This window comes from Ranitomeya variabilis, chromosome 4, assembly GCF_051348905.1.
Source record: "Ranitomeya variabilis isolate aRanVar5 chromosome 4, aRanVar5.hap1, whole genome shotgun sequence".
Taxonomy (NCBI): domain Eukaryota; kingdom Metazoa; phylum Chordata; class Amphibia; order Anura; family Dendrobatidae; genus Ranitomeya; species Ranitomeya variabilis.
The window spans coordinates 657,359,569-657,381,056 of record NC_135235.1 but is presented as its reverse complement, the minus strand read 5'-3'; the positions used below and the strand labels follow the sequence as shown (position 1 = coordinate 657,381,056).

At 44.4% G+C, this 21,488-nt stretch overlaps 2 protein-coding genes across 2 annotated transcripts in view; both read right to left on the bottom strand.

Moving 5' to 3' along the window:
* Positions 1–21,488, bottom strand: part of LOC143768180 (uncharacterized) — a 166,687-nt gene that overhangs the window by 4,242 nt on the left and 140,957 nt on the right. The window contains exons 13-19 of the mRNA XM_077256869.1: positions 17,822–17,884; positions 12,888–13,034; positions 12,579–12,758; positions 12,373–12,496; positions 12,197–12,291; positions 11,919–12,009; positions 144–251 (exon numbers count right to left, since the gene is read on the bottom strand). Of these exons, the coding sequence (XP_077112984.1) occupies positions 144–251; positions 11,919–12,009; positions 12,197–12,291; positions 12,373–12,496; positions 12,579–12,758; positions 12,888–13,034; positions 17,822–17,884 (808 nt within the window). The remainder of the gene's footprint in view (positions 1–143; positions 252–11,918; positions 12,010–12,196; positions 12,292–12,372; positions 12,497–12,578; positions 12,759–12,887; positions 13,035–17,821; positions 17,885–21,488) is intronic.
* LOC143767467 (uncharacterized) overlaps positions 1–21,488 on the bottom strand; it is a 390,459-nt gene that overhangs the window by 280,314 nt on the left and 88,657 nt on the right. The gene's annotated exons all lie outside the window — the stretch shown is intronic.

Below are 21,488 nucleotides of genomic sequence, written 5' to 3'. Positions count from 1 at the left end.
TCTTTCAAATATTAAAATAACCAGCAATCAAAACATGTTATGTAGCTCAAAATGATACCAATCACAACTTTTACTTTGTTCTGTCTCTACATAAGGCAAATTGGGGTGTAGCTGACTAATAAGCTGCTGTGAGATCTTCCTACCTCCGTATCCAAGATGAGAAGCAGAGAAGACTAGCGCAGGCTTAGCATCCGTAGACTCGAATGTAGAACCACAGTGAGTGTTCAATACAAGACTTGGTTTATTTAAACCTGGATGCAGAAATAATACTTGTCGGTACAGTACTGTTACTTTCTCTGAAGCTTCTGTCGTTGGTTGCTGCTGGTGAGAAATTGATAACTTCACAAGCCCAGCACAAGCGGTCCCTGTCTCACAGCAACTCTGACTATAACATGGCTGCCTAGAGCAAGCGACCCACCAACTGCCGTGTGACCACACACTGTCACAACACAACTGTCGGGTGACCCGGGACCAGGGGCTCCTCCCTGTCCTTAACACTAGGGGGCGCCCAGCTCGTCCTATTCCGAGGGAAACTTCTGAAGGTGAAGATGCTGGGGCCTCCACCCTTGCCTTATCTCCTGAGTCAGCCCTCCGTCTGTTCACTTCCCCCACCCAGGGAAGAGGGGCACTACTGTGCACCGTAGAACACCAACCCGACAAATATGGCAAACACAAACAGGGGTTAACAGAAAACTGCAGGCATCCAAAATATTCACTCACATATAACAGAGGAATGCTCCGTGGCATGGAGGTATAGGAATAAATCAAAATAGAGAAGGATAGGGAATTACCACACTTAGAAACCAAGCAACAGTCACAGATAACTCCTCCAACACTCCTCATATGAACACCTCTCCCTCTGAAAGCCATGCAGCAAATGCTAGCTCTGACATGGATTTGCATCAGAGCCCAGGTTATATAGGGTAAAGGAGTGGCTAATTGAGTTCAGCTGCAAGCTCAGTGATTTCCAACATGGCCGATTAAGCCCTGTTCTGCCAGAAGGAATAAACACCATTAAAATGAAGGAGTAGTGCTTCTTCTCAGAGCCGGAGTAGGAGCAATCAGATGCTGCGGTCTTCTGGCTCCACACTGTCACGGTAACCCCGTGACACAAGGTTAGTATGAACGAACTTACGCGGATTGGAATGAACAAGAGCTAAACAAATACTAACCAGAAGATGGCGGCGTAGCAAGAGAATACATTTAGCAGTTTACAAACAAATGCAGAAGTTATTTTATAAAATATGCAAACTAAACAGCTGAATAATAATTATCTCTGGGGGAACAGCACATACTTATCCAGTAAAAAACATGCACCCACTCATGTTCATTATTTGTCAGTGGAGAATCAGAGGGTTTCCACGTTATTAGTGCAAAAGCTTTTGAAAAGCAACATGGCTTCAATAAATCAATCTAACAAATTCTATGCTCCCATAGCCAATTTTATCTCCTCCTGCACTGGGCTCAAACCACAAATAGCAGCAATTTTTTTGTCTTTACTGTAGCAGGAACAACCCACCTAACAATTTACATTATGAGTATATTCAGAAGCACCAGGTGGGCACCAAAATGGCATATTTGCCATTTGTGCCTGCAAAATCTGTGTTCCAATAGCCATAGAGAATCTTTCATTTTTTAATTCTGTCTTATTTTTATTTACGGAAAAGCAACTCAAGATTTAACAAAGGCAGTTTTTTTATAGTATAGTATAGTCATTTGTTGACCCCCCAAAAAACAGGTTTGGCAAAATTACTTTAACACATGAAAACTTGTTGCGAAAGAATGGTATATGTAAGTATATAAGCAAAGCCACCTCTCCAGAGTTAATCCTCTGTAGGTGGTCGCATCACCCCCAGCTGTCCTTTCCATTGACACCAGCAGTGCGCATGCACTCCCTGCGAGCCTTACTGACTTCCGGCTCACAGCAATAGGTGACCATAATGCGTTCCAATTAGCTGCGGGCAGTCAGGCTACATAGGAGCACTATGTGCTGCCTAGTGCCGCATGCATCATTAATAAATGACGTGGCAACATTTCATTTGTTGGTCCTTCTTTTTATGGTCCTTTCTCTTTATGGAAGCTGGACGAAACGTGAGTCGGCGTGGAGAGACACAGTGCCAGTCACATCCATCTGCAGAAAATCACTGGTTTCATCAAGGTACTTTGTTAATTTCACTAATTCTATTGCTTTTATTGCATATCTTCACATTATATTACAAGTACCATATTTTTCGGACCATAAGATGCACTTTTTTCCCTTAAAAATTTGGGAGGAAAGTGTGGGGTGCGTCTTATGGTCCAAATGTGCGTAGAGCATGTAGAAAAGCCGCGGAGACACCATCACCTGTTTATTAACGCAAGCAATGAGTAGCCAGGTCTTTCACCGGGAAGGAACAACCACGGGAAGGGCAGCATCCAATAAAGGAAAACCACCTATGCCAAAACATGGTATCCATCCACAGACAGCTGTTTCGGGGTATTAGCCCCTCATCAGTGTGGAGTAGGAAACTGGCTATTAGGAGCAGTGCCTGGTGAAAAGACTGTAAACATAAGGGTGAATGACCTCGGGGAGATCAAAACATCCAACACCGCGGAGACACCATCACGTGTTTCTCAACGCAGTGATCCAGAACACTGCCCCCATCCCTTATGGGAAATATGCAAATGCATGTAGAAAAGCCGCAGAGACACCATCACGTGTTTCTCAACGCAAGCAATGAATAGCCAGGTCTTTCACCGGGAAGGAACAACCACGGGAAGGGCAGCATCCAATAAAGGAAAACCACCTATGCCAAAACATGGTATCCATCCTTAGACAGCTGTTTCGGGGTATTGGCCCCTCATCAGTGTGGAGTAGGAAACTGGCTATTAGGAGCAGTGCCTGGTGAAAAGACTATAAACATAATGGTGAATGACCTCGGGGAGATCAAAACATTGAAACACCGCGGAGACACCATCACGTGTTTCTCAACGCAGTGATCCAGAACACTGCCCCCATCCCTAAAGGGAAATATGCAAATGCATGTAGAAAAGCCGCGGAGACACCATTTAGGGATGGGGGCAGTGTTCTGGATCACTGCGTTGAGAAACACGTGATGGTGTCTCCGCGGTGTTGGATGCTTTGATCTCCCCGAGGTCATTCACCCTTGTTTATGGTCCAAATGTAGCATGTGGGGAGGGGGCAGCGGCGGAGTGGGATCGCACTGGGATCCCACTGGTAGGAGGCAGGAAAATGTACCCGCTGCAGTAATCCGGCGTTGGGGAAATCACATGGTCTCGATGCTTAAAGTGAACGAATATTCCCGCCCACCTGTCAGCGCCGAGCAGTGAGCAGGAGCAGCAAATGAATACTCCTTCACTTAAACAGGGACACACATGGTTTCCCCAGGGCTGGATTCCTGCAGGGGCTGGGGAGATCTGTGTATCCAGTGGAGGAGGGGACAGGAGCAGGGGGCCAGAGGAGAGATCGCTGCATATCTGCTCTGATGAGTGCCCCGATATAGGAAATGTGTGAGGTCATGAAGAGGGCGGGCTGGAGCATCACATGACTGCACAGAGCCCTCCCACTTCACGATGTCATCAGGTCCTGCAGACACTTTACTGAAAACAACGCAGCTTCCTCAGTTGTGATGCTCCAGTCCTTCATTACCTGTCACCACAGCATGGCTGGCTGGCTGCAGGACCTGCACAGCCTATACATGTTAGTATTAATTAAAAGTTTGTTAATTACAACACATAAAAATTCACTCTGCCACTCCTGTGGCACCTGAACTATAACTCCCAGCATGTCATAGGATCTGCAGGACATGCTGGGAGTTCTAGTTCTGCCAAAAAGCAGCACTCAAGCGTTATTTTTCAGTGCTGGAGTGGTGCTTTAAATATAAGCCCTGTGCTCCCATTCTTATACTCACCCTCCAGCGTCTTCATACAGCACTTTACAGACACCACACTGGTCCCCGCAGCTACATCTTCTACCCGCAGATTCCAACATAACATACTATTATATATAATAACACCACATATAATAGTATGTTATTTATGTTATTAACCCCTTTCTGCCCTAGGACAGAATAGTACGTCCGATGGCAGAACCCCCGCTTTGATGTGGGCTCCGGCGGTGAGCCCGCATCAAAGCCAGGGCATGTCAGCTGTTTTGAACAGCTGACTTGTGCATGCAATAGGAGCAGGTGGAATCACGATCCACCCGCACCTATTAACTAGTTAAATGCCACTGTCAAACTCTGACAGCGACATTTAACAAGCGCTTCCTGCCATCCAGACGGAAATGTGCGCACCGCTGACCCCCATCACGTGATCGGGGGTCATCAGTCGTCGGCATAACAACCAGAGGTCTTCTTGAGACCTCTATGGTTGTTGATGCCAGATTGCTATGAGCGCTACGCTGTGGTCGGCGCTTATAGCAATGCAGTAATTCTGCTACATAGGGGCAATCTGAGCATCGCTCCTATGTAGCAGAGCTGATCAAGTTGTGGCAGCTTCTAGCCTCCCATAGAGGCTATTGAAGCATGCCAAAATTAAAAAAAAAATGTTTTGAAAAATATGAAAAAAAAAAAAAAAAGTTTAAATCACCCCCTTTTGCCCCATCTAATATATAAAGCTGAATGTGTGTGTGTGTGTATGTATGTATGTATGTATGTATGTCCGGGATTGGCATCTGAACCGTAGCAGCTACAGCCACAAAATTTTGCACAGTCACACGTCTGGACCCCGAGAGCGTCATAGGCTATGTTGTGAGGTGAAATTTTAACCCCGCGCTTTCCAATTCACCAAACAATTTTGCCCCTATCTACATAATGGGGAAAAAGTGAAAGGAAAAGTGTTGGAGGCGTCGCAGCTACAGGCACAAAATTTTGCACAGTCACACGTCTGGACCCTGAGAGCGTCAAAGCTATATTGTGAGGTGAAATTTTAACCCCGCGCTTTCCAAGTCACCAAACAATTTTGCCCCTATCTACATAATGGGGAAAAAATGAAAGGAAAAGTGTTGGAGGCAAATTAACAGCTGCCAGATGTGAACAAGGGGGACTTAAAGAATGACAGCGATGGCACCAAAGAGTATATACTGTACAGTTGCTAAGGTGGGGCCCCAACATGGGATAATCACACCACCACGGGGATATGAACACACACACAAAATGCGCCACACACTACCACGTGCTCGAACACATATACCACCCTCAGTGCACATTTCACCACACATACACCAACCTCGCCACATAAAAGTAGAAACACAAAAGTCGCCGCTCAAAACTCGCCACGCGCAAAACTCGCCACACGCAAAACTTGCACACGCAGAAAAATTGCCACACGCAGAAAAATTGCCACATGCACAAAAGTTGCAACACATGCAAAAGTTGCCTCACACAAAACTTGCACATACTCAAAAGGCACCACACATAAAACTCGCCACGCGCAAAACTCGCCATGCGCAAAACTTGCTGCACACAACTTGCTACACTAACCTGTCACATGCAACTCGACACACAAAAAGTTGCTACACGCATGTCGCCACACAAAACTCATCTCACAAAAGTCCCTACATGCATGTCGCCACACGCAACTCAACACACACAACTTGACACACGAAACTCGCCCTAAAACACACACAAGTCTGGTATCCTTCAAAAATAAAAATCTGATTAATAAGCAGACAAACTACAAGAGCAACAAATGTACCATATAGGAATCCGGCAGCTGTCAGTCACATGACCAGTCTATTATGTGTATGTGTGAGCTAATATATACTGCCAGGGGGTGGGCTTACTGTTGGCTGGGGATTTATCAGGCTGCCATTTTAGCTTACAAATACTGAGGTAAAAATACTGACCAAATAACGTGTGAACGAGGGCTAATACAGGAGGAGATGGCATACAGCTATATACTATATACAGGAGATGACACACAGGTATATACTATTTACAGGGGAGATGACACACAGGTATATACTATATACAGGAGGAGATGACACACAGATATATACTATATACAGGAGAGATGACACACAGGTATATACTATATAGAGGAGGAGATGACATACAGGTACATACTACATACAGGAGGAGATGACATACAGGTATATACTATATACAGGAGGAGATGACACACAGGTATATACTATATACAGGAGCAGATTACCTACAGGTATATAGTATATACAGGAGGAGATGACACAGGTATATGCTATGTATAGGAGGAGATGACATACAGGTATATACTATATACAGGAGATGACACACAGATATATACTATATATAGGTGAGATGACACACAGGTATATACTATATACAGGAGATTACATACAGGTATATCTAATATATAAAGCTGAATGTGTGTATGTATGTATGTGTGTATGTCCGGGATTGGCATCTGTACCGTCGCAGCTACAGCCACAAAATTTTGCACAGTCACACGTCTGGACCCCGAGAGCGTCATAGGCTATGTTGTGAGGTGAAATTTTAACCCCGCGCGTTCCAATTCACCAAACAATTTTGCTCCTATCTACATAATGGGGAAAAAGTGAAGGGAAAAGTGTTGGAGGAAAATTGACAGCTGCCAGATGTGAACAATGAGGACTTAAAGAATGAGAGCGATGGCGACAAAGAGTATATACCGTACAGTTGCTAAGGTGGGGCCCCGACATGGGATACTCACCACACACGGGGATATGAACACAAACACAAAATGCGCCACACACTACCACGTGCTTGAACACATATACCACCCTCAGCACACATTTCACCACACACACACACCAACCTCGCCACATAAAAGTCGAAACACAAAAGTCACCACTCAAAACTCGCTACATGCAAAACTCGCCATATGCAAAACTAGGCTCACGCAAAACTCGCCACACGTGCAAAACTCACCTCATGGAAAACTCACCTCATGCAAAACTTGCACACACAGAAAAATTGCCACATGTACAAAAGTTGCACCACATGCAAAAGTTGCCTCACACAAAACTTGCACATACTCAAAATGCACCACACATAAAACTCGCCACGCGCAAAACTCGCCATGCACAAATCTTGCTGCACACAACTTGCTACACTAACCTGTCACATGCAACTCAACACACAAAATGTTGCTACACGCATGTCGCCACACAAAACTCATCTCACAAAAGTCGCTACATGCATGTCGCCACACGCAACTCAACACACACAACTTGACACATAAAACTCGCCCTAAAACACACACAAGTCTGGTATTGTCCTTCAAAAATAAAAATCTGATTAATAAGCAAACTACAAGAGCAACAAATGTACCATATAGGAAATACGGCAGCTGTCAGTCACATGACCTGTCTATTATGTGTATGTGTGAGCTAATATATACTGCCAGGGGGGAGGGCTTCCTGTTGGCTGGGGATTTATCAGGCTGCCAATAGCAACCAATCACAGCTCAGCTTCTATTTTGCTACAGTTAATTAACCTGAGCTCTGATTGGTTAATATAGGCAACAAAGACATTCTCAGTATAACAAAGCTAATATATGTTGTGAAATGCTTCTATTTGCTTAGTTTTTGCCTTTTAATAATTACATTTCTATCTATTTGTTTTGTGGTTTTTGTGTGCAGAATAAATTTTTGTTAACACATTCTATTTTGCTAACAGCAGTCATTAACCCGGGCGAAGCCGGGTAGTACAGCTAGTTCATAATAAAACACTAAAAAAAAAAATCAAACCTACACATATTTGGTATCGCCACGTTCAGAATCGCCCGATCTATCAATAAAAAAAAGATTTAACCTGATAGCTAAACTGCGTAGCGATAAAAAAAAAGTCAAAACGCCAGAATTACAGTTTTTTGGTCGCTGCGACATTGCATTAAACTGCAATAACAGGCGATAAAAAGATCGTATCGGCAGATTGTATAATCAGAAAAAATGAAGACGCTATGGGTATCGGAAAATTGCGCATTTTTTTTTTTTTTAGCAAACATTGTTGCTTTTTTTTCACCACTTAGGCTGGTTTCACATTTGCGTTTTTTGCCGCTGCGTTTTTTTTTCTATATTTAACATTAAAAACGCATGCGTTTTTTTGTATGCGTTTTGCCGCGTTTGATGACGCATGCCTCTTTTCTATGCTTGCGTTTGGTTGCAGAAATGCAACATGTAGTAATTTCTAGAGGCGTTTTTTTGCTGCAAAAAAAGCATGCTTTTTTTGCGGCAAAAAAACGTATTGCTGTCTATGTAAATGCATGCGTTTTTAAGCACATGCGTTTGGTTGCGTTTTAATAGAAAAAAACAATAATACACACTGATAAGCCACCCCCCACCATCAAGGTGATAAAGTGATCCAAACCCTAACCCTAACCCTAAGGGTACTGTCACACAGTGGCACTTTTGTCGCTACGACGGTACGATCCGTGACGTTCCAGCGATATCCATACGATATCGCTGTGTCTGACACGCAGCAGCGATCAGGGTCCCTGCTGAGAATTGTACGTCGTAGCAGATCGTTTGGAACTTTCTTTCGTCGCTGGATCTCCCGCTGTCATCGTTGGATCGGTGTGTGACACCGATCCAACGATGCGTTTGCTTGTAACCAGGGTAAACATCGGGTTACTAAGCGCAGGGCCGCGCTTAGTAACCCGATGTTTACCCTGGTTACCATCGTAAAAGTAAAAAAAACCAAAACGTACATACTCACATTCCGGTGTCCGTCAGGTCCCTTGCAGTCTGCTTCCCGCTCTGACTGACTGCCGGCCGGAATGTAAGAGCAGAGCACAGCGGTGACGTCACCGCTGTGATCTGCTTTCACTTTACGGCGGCACTCAGTCAGAGCGGGAAGCAGACTGCAAGGGACCTGACGGACACCGGAATGTGAGTATGTACGTTTTTTTTTTTTTTACTTTTACGATGGTAACCAGGGTAAACATCGGGTTACTAAGCGCGGCCCTGCGCTTAGTAACCCGATGTTTACCCTGGTTACCCGGGGCCTTCGGCATCGTTGGTCGCTGGAGAGCGGTCTGTGTGACTGCTCTCCAGCGACCACACAACGACTTTCCAACGATCACGGCCAGGTCGTATCGCTGGTCGTGATCGTTGGAAAGTTGCAGAGTGTGACAGTACCCTAACCCTGATAAGCCACCCCCCACCATCAAGGTGATAAAGGGATCCAAACCCTAACCCTAACCCTGATAAGCCACCCCCCACCATCAAGGTGATAAAGGGATCCTAACCCTAACCCTACCCCTAACCCTGATAAGCCACCCCCCACCATCAAGGTGATAAAGGGATCCTAACCCTAACCCTAACCCCAACCCTAGCTATTTCTATTTATAGTGGGTTTTCTAGATGATTTTGATGATTGGCAGCTGTCACACACTTCTCAGCATGCGTTTCAAAAACGCAAACGAGGGAAAAACGCATGTAAACGTGTCAAAACGCCGCGTTTTGTTTACCGCATGAGAAAACGCATGCGTCTAAAAAACGCAGCGTTTGCACGCGTTTACATGCGTTTTTTTCACCACCTGCGTTTGCGTTTTAAACGCTGCGTTTTTAAACGCAAATGTGAAACTAGCCTTAGATAAAAAAGAACCTAGACATATTTGGTGTCTATGAACTCGCGATGACCTGGAAAGTCATAATGGCAGGTCAGTTTTAGCATTTAGCGAACCTTGCCAAAAAGCCAAACTTAAAACAAGTGTGAGATTGCACTTTTTTTCAATTTCACCGCACTTTGAATTTTTTCCCCCATTTTCGAGTGCAAGCATGCTAAACCAATGAGGTCGTTCAAAATTACAACTCGTCCCACAAAAAATAAGCCCTCACATGGCCATATTGACGGAAAAATTTAAAAGTTATGGCTCTGGGAAGGAGGGGAGTCAAAATGAAAAACCGAAAAAAAGCTGGGGTCATGAAGGGGTTAAATATTTACCACATTTTTTGTTTGAAATATTTTTTTCCTTATTTTCCACCTCTAAAACCTGGGTGCGTCTTATAGTCCGGTGCGTCTTATAGTCCGAAAAATACGGTATGTACTGTACCTCAGACCTCATATTTAAATATGTATATCTAGATATGGACACTAGTGATTAGCGAGTATACTCGTTACTTGAGATTTCCCGAGCATTTCAGTGTGCATGGAGATTTAGTTTATGTCTCCACAGCTGCAAGATTTGCGGCTGCTAGACAGGCTGAATACCTGTGAGGAATGCCTGTTTGTTAGGGAATCCTCACATGTATTCAAGCTGTCTAGCATACGCAAATCATGCAGCTGTGTTGACATAAAGTAAATCTCTGAGCAAACTGAAATACTCGGAGACCACCCGAGCATGCTCGGGAAATCTCGAGTAACTAATGGACACCTGTCTTTGTTCCCCTTGGATCTTGGAATACTCCCTATTTATTTGGTCACCAGTATTTGTTACAGATTAACATTTTGGCTACATCTGTGTCCCTCTTATGAGGCTTCTTTTTACATATACGGTATTTAATATGTTCAATAAAACATATAAATTGAATGTTTTAACCCCTTAATGACCGCTAATATGTCTTTTTATGACCTGAGATATAAGAAAATAGCATCCAAATACAGGTGACAATCCAGCAGCTGTCGGCTGTACACTATAGCTGACAACTTGCTGCATCAGCCACGATCAGTGTTGGCACTGTCCATATATGTTTAACCCCTTAGATCCTGCTGTCAAAAGTGATTACATCAGATAGATGGTTAACAGAGTGGGGGGGCTTCCTCTTCATCCCCAGCGGCACCCTGAGATCATGATTGTGTGGGTCCTGATGGTTGCCATGGCAATCCACGGCCAAATAGCGGCCTTAGAGTCTCCCGGCTACAGTGGCCTGTTCAAAAGTCAGTGACATTTAGGTGGTAAAAATACAATTTTTCTGTTTCTGTTATGCCACTGTACACTAATTCCTGAAACCACCTGAAGGGTTAATAAACTATGTGACATCAGTTTTCAATATGTCAGGGGGTGCTGTTTTTAAACTGGTATCACTTTTGGGGGTCTTCCAATATATAGGACCCTCAAAGTCACTTCAAACCTGGATAAGTTCCTAAAATTTTAAACCTCCTAAAATGCTAACAAAATAAAAGAACATTTTACAAATGGCGCTGATGTAAAGCAAACATGTGGGAAATGTTATTTAATAATGTTTTTCTATGGCATGACAATCAGGATTAAAGGGATAATCATTCAGAGTAAGAAAATTGCACCATTTTTTGTCACATTTTTTATATTTTTTTTTATAAATAAACAAACCATATAGACCTAAATTTACCATTATCATAAATTATAATGTGCCACGAAAAAAAAATCTCAAAATCACTGGGATTTCTTGAGGAATTCCAGAGTTAGTGACACTGGTTAGATTTTAAAAATGTTGCTCCGTCACTAAGGGGTTCAAATTATTTGTGTTTCATAAATTTGGGCAAATGCCAGAGGTAAATAAAAGCAAAACAAATCAACCTAAATTAATTACCAACAAATTACAATGTGCCACAGAAAAAAACAATCGTCGAAACACTGAGATCAGAAGAAGCTCCAGAGTCATTGTCACATAAAGTGACTTGTTATATTTGAAAAATGGAGCCTGGTTGGAAAAAAACTGGCTGTGGGAAGGGGTTAAATCAGGTTAATCACACCACAATCAAACATATCGTACAAAGCAAACCTGTATAAATAGATGTAGAAAAAAATATTAACATCCACAACAAAACCATATGTTTGAAAAGAGAGCTCTAACTCTAAATTTGAGTATTGTCAAAGTAATTGGGACAGTTACGGGTAAAGGAGCATGCTGTTGTCTACAGTAGAATAGTGACCATCTGATTGTGATGTGGTTGGACTACACCACCGATAAAGTAACCAAAGCCAGTGACTGATAAGAATCTGTGACTTCTCTGCATTTAGTGGTTACTACTCACGTGGCCGGTTATCTGTAGGAATCTCCTCTTTACACCACTCATCACCCCTCACACATGTCTCTGTAGTATTAATATGGGTCAGATCTTCACCCTGAAACAAATATTGTAAAAGTCACAGACAGATGGAGAAGTCTCATCTATGATCAGCTCTAATCCTCCATCTCCACTAATCTCATTACATAAACATAAAACATATACTAGTGGATAAAACAAGACAAGACCTTCATAGCCGTCTACACATCATAGGGGAGATCTCATGACATCTTATCTCCATCTACCTGATGATCCTGAGGAACATCGGGATTTTCTTGTTTACAATCCTGAGGAAGAGGATGGGGACATCTTTCTGGTGTTGTCCTCTTACTGGATAGAGCTGGAGGAAACACATACAGGGACTGAATTAATTCTTTACATACAGATAATTATAGGTCGTGTGTATTTAGTCCTGTATTACCTGGTGATGTGAGGTGCTGGGGAACCTCCATCATGACGTCCTTGTAGAGATCTTTGTGTCCTTCTAAATACTCCCACTCCTCCATGGAGAAATTGATGGTGACATCCTGACACCTTATAGGAACCTGACACATACAATGATACCGTCATCCCCCGATCCCTTCATAGCGTTACTGCATAATGTCCCAGCATTCCCAGTGGTGTCACCTCTCCAGTCAGCAGCTCAATCATCTTGTAGGTAAGTTCTAAGATTTGCTGCTCATTGATGTCCTTGTGTATCAGGGGGTGAGGTAGAGGCCCCGTGATTGGGCTCAGGGGATTTCCCCGTCTCTCAGACACAGGGTCCTGACAGCGCTCACTAGAGGTCTTCTTCACTGCTGTGTAATCCTGGTTATGGAGAGACACATTAATAAATCTCACTACAGACATTTCCAGAGTCCTCACCTCTCCAGTTCTGTCCATCTGTTATTTCCATAGATAAAAATGATGTAATGTGATGTCATCAAAATCTCTCACCTGTCCAGTAAGCCGGAAGAGGATCTCTAGGGTGAGGTGTACTATCCTCTCCATCTTGTCTCTGTCTCTCTCCATCCCTGATGAGTCAATCAGGAAACTTCTCTTATATAGAAGATCTCCACTGAGAAGATCTGATATTGTAGGGATCTGAATGGGAAGAAGATGAACCGATGTAACATCATAAAGAATCCCGTGTAATAATACAATTACTGGAGATAAACATATGAGGAGACAGAACGTGTAGATGTTTTACTTTATCTCGTATGGACTTGAACAAAAGAAGAATTGCTTTATAAAGACATCTCCTCCAGGGTCTCAATCACTGGCTATGTTGGTCACTGCTTCAGCCACTGATTGGCTGCAGGGATCACATGTTCATCGGGATTGACCAAGAAACATAGAACCTGGGGTGGGTCCCAAGCAATTGTGGCACAGGAGTTATAGCAGATAAATGGGAGATCTCTATAAACATATCTGGCCAGAGTCCGTCACTGACTACATCACCACAAGCCCACCTGTATGAATGTTTCCAGACTTCACCCAGCTGTAATCTTATATCATGTTAGATCTCATGTCTGATTCTCACACAGAAGCTTCAGGCATTTTATAGGGAATGTGTCACAAAATTATGTTTTTCAATGTTTTGAACTGAAGGTTATTAACGCTTGACTCTGCCCTGTCCTTCAAAGCGCACATGCAAACTCTTGCCACCTCCTGTCGCCTCCTACTCAAAAATATTGCCAGAATCCATCCCTTCCTCAGCCCACAATCTACTAAAACTCTTGTGTATGCCCTCATCATCTCCCGCCTGGATTACTGCAACACCCTCCTCTGTGGCCTCCCCGCTAACTCTCTTGCACCAATCCAGTCTGTCCTCAACTCTGCTGCCCGGCTAATCCACCTCTCTCTTCACTACTCCTGTTTCCCCCCTCTGCAATTCCCTCCACTGGCTCCCAATTCCCCAACGAATCCATTTCAAACTACTAACACTGATCTACAAAACCATCCACAACCTGTCCCCTCCCTATACAGTATCTCTGAACTAATCTCCCAATATCTTCCCTCACGTGATCTTCGATCCTCCCAAGACCTCCTTCTCTCCTCCACACTTATTCGTCTCATGTACAGCACCATGGAATTAATGGTGCTATATAAATAATAGTAATAATAATATTAATAATAATGGTGTATTTGTTTAACACTTTAACTTAGCCACTGAGAGCTGCCATTTCTATTTACTGATTTATAAGTGTCAGAGAATTACACTTGCTCACTGCGAATACGGTAGCCCCTGGGCTGGGATAGGAGCCCCTATCTCCTGTGATGTGGCTACCTCACCTGTTAACTGGGCACATCCTGTGCTACAATTTCCTTCTTTCATCAGTAATTACTGTCATCTGAGCAAAGCTGTCATATGATTGTGGCACTCAGATCACTGTAATTACTGACGAGCAGTAAACCCAAATCTGAGCCCAAGGGCTGAAGTGGTGATTTCACACAATGAGGTGTACGGACAGATGGATGAAGTCACCACCTCAGCCCTGGTGCCTGGACCTATTGAGCCCACACTGAAAATTACTGTGATCTGAGCATAGCAGTCATGCAGCTGCAGTGCTTTAATCACAGTAAATACTGGGGAGCGCATATTAGACACCAGAGATGCAACAAAGACTCCACCCAGTGGTGAGTACATGACTAGATGAAGTCACCACTGAAGCTCTTCTGCACTGACCTGTGCTCAAACCGCTGATCTTGGCAGGATTGGCTAACCTTCGAATACGTAAGAGGGACTACCATCAGATCATATCAGGTCAGAGAAGAATCTTGCCTGCTAAATTTTAGACGCTGATCATTTTATTCTCCCTGCAGATAATACTTTCGCTAGAAGACACCAAAGGAAAGCTCGACTCAGCTGAATGTTCCTGTGTATGGGGAAGTCAGGAGAGATAGCCATCAGCCCAATAACTGTTTGGCCGATAGCTATCTAATGTGTGTGGGGCCATTAGTATTACACTGACAGGCAGGGATAATACACCGCACTACAGTAGTACAGGGCATCACCGGAGCAATCAGAGGTTTGTATGTGGTATGATCGCACTAATGAGAGTTGTGGAGAAAAAATAATGAAATAATAAAAATTAATTACAAACAAAAAACAAAAATCAGATTTAGCAATAAAAAATTTGCTTGAAATAAATAAAACAACGACTTTATTATACTCTTACCCTATACAATTACTGAGTGGTGATTATCTCATATGTCCAGGGTTCAACTGTCCTGACAATAAGAATGGAGCTATGCGCGTATTTATTGGCTGGTGTGGTGGGTGGTACCCTGGGTGGGCATCATGTAGTATCTTACTGTGTATGGGAGGATGGCGGTACTATGGGAACATTATACTGTGTGTGAGGGATGTCGGTACTGTGGAAACATTGTACTGTGTGGGAGATGGCGGTACTGTGGGAACATTATACTGTGTGGAGGGGATGGCAGTACTGTGGGAACATTGTATTGCGTGAGGAAGATGGTGGTACTGTGGGAACATTATACTGTTTGTGGCAGGGCTGTGGAGTCAGAGCCCATTTGGTGGAGTCGCAGTTGGTGTCATGGAAATTGAGGAGTTGGAATCGGAGGTTTGTCTTACCGACTCCACACTGTGGGAACATTATACTGTGTGGGGGATGGCGGTACTGTGGGAACATTATACTGTGTGTGGGGGGATGGTGGTACTGGGGGAACATTATACTGTGTGTGGGGGGATGGCGGTACTGTGGGAACATTATACTATGTGTGGGGGGATGGCGGTACTGTGGGAACATTATACTATGTGTGGGGGGATGGCGGTACTGGGGGAACATTATACTGTGTGGGGGGGATGGTGGTACTGTGGGAACATTATACTGTTTGTGGCAGGGCTGTGGAGTCGTAGCCCATTTGGTGGAGTCGCAGTCGGTGTCATGGAAATTGAGGAGTTGGAGTCGGAGGTGTCTCTTACCGACTCCACACTGTGGGAACATTATACTGTGTGGGGGACGATGCTGGTGTTGGTTTCTTATTCGGCAATTTTTTCTTTTCTGTATTTTATAGGTTTAACAATAAAAAGTAATCATCACAATAACAACATACACTGCAGCAAGGTATCCTGATGTGAATACAGTTAAAAACTGCTATAAATTATAAAACTGGCACAAAAATGGGCATCAAAGTTGGCACCGAAGGGCGTTAATCAAAGGGTTAAATGACTTTGGACCACTGATCTCACACCACCATTACATACATAGTGATGCCCCGCTTCAAACCCAGGTCCCTATAGTCTGGGCCAAATGGGTTCTGGGCATCAGAATTGGCATCAAAATGGGCAGATTTTCCCAAGGAAGTGTGATATCAGTGGCCCAAAGTCATTTAACCCCTTTAAAACATCAGTTACTTATTAAAATGTGTGAAAATTGCCCACTTTGATGCCAATTCAGGTGCCCAGAACCCATTTGGCCCAGACTATAGGGACCTGGGCTTGAAGCGGGGCTTGATATGACACATCACTATCTGTGTATTTGAAGTGTGAGATCAGTGGCCCAAAGTCATATAATGCCTTAAAAACACCAGTTACTTATTCAAATGGCCAAGATCGACTGTCTGCCCACTTTGATGCCAGTTCTGATGCCCAGAACCCATTTGGGCCAGGCTGGAGGGACCTGGTTTTGATGTGGGACTCACTGTGTGTTCTTACTGTGTGATCAGTGGCCCTAAGTAATATAAAGGGAATCTGTCACCTACTTTTTCATATATAAGCTATGGCCACTGCCATTAGGGGCTTATGTACAGCATTCTGTAATGCTGTAGATAAGCCCTCGATGTAACCTGAAAGATAAGAAAAACAAGTTAGATTATACTCACCCAGGGGCGGTCCAGGTCCGGGTCCAGCGCCTCCCATTTTCTTACGATGACGTCCTCTTCTTTGCTTCCTGTCGCAGCTCCTGCACAGGCGTACTTTATCTGTCCTGTTGAGGGCAGAACAAAGTACTGCAGTGCGCAGGTGCTGGGCCTCTCTGACCTTTCGCGGCGTCTGCGCACTGCAGTACTTTGCTCTGCCCTCAACAGGACAGATAAAGTACGCCTGTGCAGGAGCTGCGACAGGAAGCAAAGAAGAGGACGTGATTGTATGAAGATGGGAGGAGCTGGACCCGGACCGCCCCCCCCCCCCCCAGGTGAGTATAATCTAACTTGCTTTTCTCATCTTTCAGGTTACATCCGGAGCTTATCTGCAGCATTCCAGAATGCATTACAGAATGCTGTACATAAGCCCCTAATGGCGGTGGCCGCAGCTTATACACCAAAAATGGGGTGACAGATTCCCTTTAACCCTTTGATTAACGCCCTTCAGTGCCCACTTTGATGACCATTTTTGTGCCCGTTGCATAATTTTTGTAGCTGTTTTTAAGTGTATTCCCATCTGGGCACCTTGCTGCAGTGTATGTTATTATTGTGATGATTATTTTTTGTTGTTTAACCTATAAAAAACAGAAAATAAATAAATGCCGAATAAGAAATTGAACAAATAAGAAACCAACCTCAGCATCCTGCTGTCCAGGGTGTCTGCTGAATGTCCCTCACTGCATCCGCCCCTCTGACATCTCCTCCTGGGGAGGTTATGGGTGACAATGGGGTGTGGTCAGGGGCGTGGTCAAAATTATAGTGTGGAGCCTGATGTGCCCCTCTGTCACTTCTGGAAAACTTATGAGGTGAGAATATTATACTGTGTGGAGGCAAGAAAGGGGCAATGTACTATGGGAGCAATACGGGTCACATGTATCTATGAGAGGGAAAGGAGCAAAACGTCAGGAGTCACATAAAGGAGGAACAGAAAACACCAAATTAGTCTCAGCGCTGAAGGGGTTACTGCCCCCCCCCCGTAATGGGGAATCTCCAGCACCTACCTCCACCTGCAGAGCCGCACACCACATATATGGCTGTTCTGTGCACACAGGACCTGTGATGAGGTCACAGGAGGGGAGGAGTCAGGGGTCACATGATCAGGGGCCTCAGTGTATGCAGGACTCGGCTGTGCTGGTTGTCATGGTGCTGGATGAGGGGAAGTTTATGTGTGGGGTCAGGAGGGGTTTACAGGGTGGATGTAGCAGAGCCGTGTGTGTACGAGGTGTACGGAGCGGAGCCGTGTGTGTATGAGGTGTACGGAGAGGAGCCGTGTGTGTACGAGGTGTACGGAGCGGAGCCATGTGTGTACGAGGTGTACGGAGCAGAGCCGTGTGTACAAGGTGTACGGAGCGGAGCCGTGTGTACGAGGTGTATGGTGCGGAGCCACGTGTGTACGAGGTGTACGGAGCAGAGCCGTGTGTGTACGAGGTGTACGGAGCAGAGCCGTGTGTACGAGGTGTATGGTGCGGAGCCACGTGTGTACGAGGTGTACAGAGCGGAGCCGTGTGTGTACGAGGTGTACGGAGCGGAGCCATGTGTGTACGAGGTGTATGGAGCGGAGCCTTGTGTGTACGAGGTGTACCGAGCGGAGCCATGTGTGTACGGAGCGGAGCCGTTTGTACGGAGCCGAGCCATGTGTGTACGAGGTGTACAGATCGATGCCGCGTGTGTACGGAGCGGAGCCGTGTGTGTGGACGAGGTGTACGGAGCAGAGCCGCGTGTGTATGAGGTGTACGGACCGAAGCCGTGTGTACAAGGTGTATGGAGCGGAGCCGTGTGTGTACGAGGTGTACGGACCGGAGCCATGTGTACGAGGTGTACGGAGCGGAGCCGTGTGTGTACATAAAGCTCATTAAAAACAGTCATACAGTTATCAAATATTTCCATACCGTTATGGAATAAGTCCGCTATACCAAAGCTAATATACCAATAATAAGTCACATAAAGGGGTAAATGCCACACAGTGACCATATATCATCACCACATAGTGTCTGAGTATAACCACCATCCTGTACTGAACAAAATCCACTAATCCAGGGATGTCAAACTCAAATACACGGGCCAACCATGATGATTTAAAAAAAAAAGTCTACAATTGACGACGTTTTTCCTTATCATCAAATATGATAATGAACCTTTTCATATGGAAAGAAACTTAAAGGGGTTGTGCCATGAACAGAGTACATTTTAATTAATAAACCTTAAGATCACATGACTGTAGAATTGGGGCGCGTGCATAGATATCATCGGGCCCCATAGCAGAAGTTCTAATTGTCCCCCCACCTTCCCCCCAAAAAACCTTAGTATTTGGTGGGGTCACAGTAGAGCATATCTTACAACTAACTTTTCAGCCTTTACAAAGTAATTTCACTCATTTTGAAGCCCCTAGATTGCCCTTATAAAAGTATGATGCCACCAAAAGTGCTCCCCAAGCACAATATGATACCTCCACACGCATGATTACCCTACTGTACTCATCAGGCAGAGCTGGTGACCCCAACACTGTAATTTCTCAACTGTGATCTCCACACTTTATAATAGGGCCCCTATAGTCCTCCACACAGTATAATAGACCCCACATAGTCCTCCATACAGTATAACGGGCCCCACATAGTCCTCTATACAGTATAATACACACCACATAGTCCTCCATACAGGATAATGGCATCCACATAGTCCTCCATATAGTATTATCGGACCCACATAGTCTTCCATACAGTATAATACACTTCACATAGTCCTCTATACAGGATAATGGCATCCACATAGTCCTCCATATAGTATTATCGGACCCACATAGTCTTCCATACAGTATAATGCACCCGACATAGTCCTCCATACAGGATAATGGCATCCACATAGTCCTCCATATAGTATTATCGGACTAATTTACACTCTGCTCTTCCAGTTCTTTACAAGAACTATCACACCTTACTTAGGAACCACTACACTTCAGAATCAGAATCTCTAATCTGTACAGGAACAGGCATAGTCAGTTTGCAGTTTTTAATGCAGTTTACACTATCATAACACCTACATTGCCTTCCATACAGTATAATGAGACCCACACAAGCCTCCATAAAGTATAATGGTCCAACATAGTCCTCCATACAATATAATGGGCCCCACATTGTCTTTCATACAGAATAATGGCCCCACATAGTCCTCCATATAATATAATAGTCCCGCATAGTTCTCCATACAGAATAATGACCCCACATAGTCCTCCATGCAGTATGAGCCCCACTTAGTCCTCCATATGTAATAATGGGCCCCCAACCAGTCTTCTATACAGTATAATGGGCCCCATATTAAAAAAAATACTTCTCGCTCCCCTGCTGCTTCAGTCTTAGCAGCAAGCGCTCTGGAGCTCCTTACTCCTCGGCAAACTTTAATCACCTTGTGGGCCAAATTTATGCAATCCTAGCCCCTTGTAATAATATAGCTGATACTGGTGCACTTCTACATTTAAAAAAATAAACAATTTTCATCTGTACCTGCTCCCACAACAAACAGCACATTCTTCCCCCCCCCATAGTCAGATCAGGATGGCAGGGTGGCGCATGGCAGTGACGTCATATGTCACCTGCGACATGCCCACTGAGTATAGCTGGTTGGTTTGCTGGTTGTCTGAATAGCTATTGTGTTTCAGTGAGCGGGTGACTCTCTGTGGCACAATTTACTTCTGTTGAATGTGCGTCCGAGAACACAGATTCATCTGAAAACGTTGCTGTTGTTGGCAGGCCGCTTTCCTCCTCGGTTCCAGTCACACCCTCTCCGACAGTAATCCTTAGTGGAACCTGCTGATCTTATATACATGCCTTGGGATTAAAAATAGTTTTTCGAGTAAAGTTAATTGAATTGTATAATCATACTTGGCAGGTTTAGTTGGACATGCCAAGGTTTTGATTAGGGTATGTAGAGGAACTGACACTGAACACACATGGTAAAACTGTGGTAAGACGAGGGGAGTGGCTTGGCATGGGACAGGTTACACAGGAGAGCTCTGGGTATTCTAGCCTGCCTACACTTAGTCCAAGAGTAATTCCTATGCACCACTGAGGGACCTCTAGACCACCTGGTACCCACCAGGTTGTCAGCATTCCAGGGGTCTCCCTGGGCAACCCAGGTCTGCACCAGCCTGGGAAGGGAGTGAATAAATCTGTCCAAGACCTACCGCTCAACCATCTGTGCTAGAGAGGACTCCAGCTGCAACCATTTCTGGACCAAATGCAACAAGTCAAACATCTGTGAGCGGGGAGGTTTGTCACAATAATATGCCCAGTGATGAACCCTATGGGCGCTGACAGACATAGTGACCCCTGAGCATGCCAGTATATCTGTTTTTTACTTGGCATATTCCCAGGCATCCTGTAAGGTCAAGTCAAAATGGGCTTTCTGAGGTTGGCCAGTGAGATAACAGGCCAGAACCTCTGCTCACTGCTCCAGGGGCAGCCTCTCCTACTCTGCAACCAGTTTGAAAAGTCAAAAATGCCTCTAAAGTCATGGCCAAAAGTATTCACACCCCTGCATTTCTGTCAGATAATACTCAGTTTCTTCCTGAAAATGATTGCAAACACAAATTCGTTGGTATTATTATCTTCATTTAATTTGTCTTAAATGAAAAAACACAAAAAGAATTGTCCTAAAGCCAAATTGGATATAATT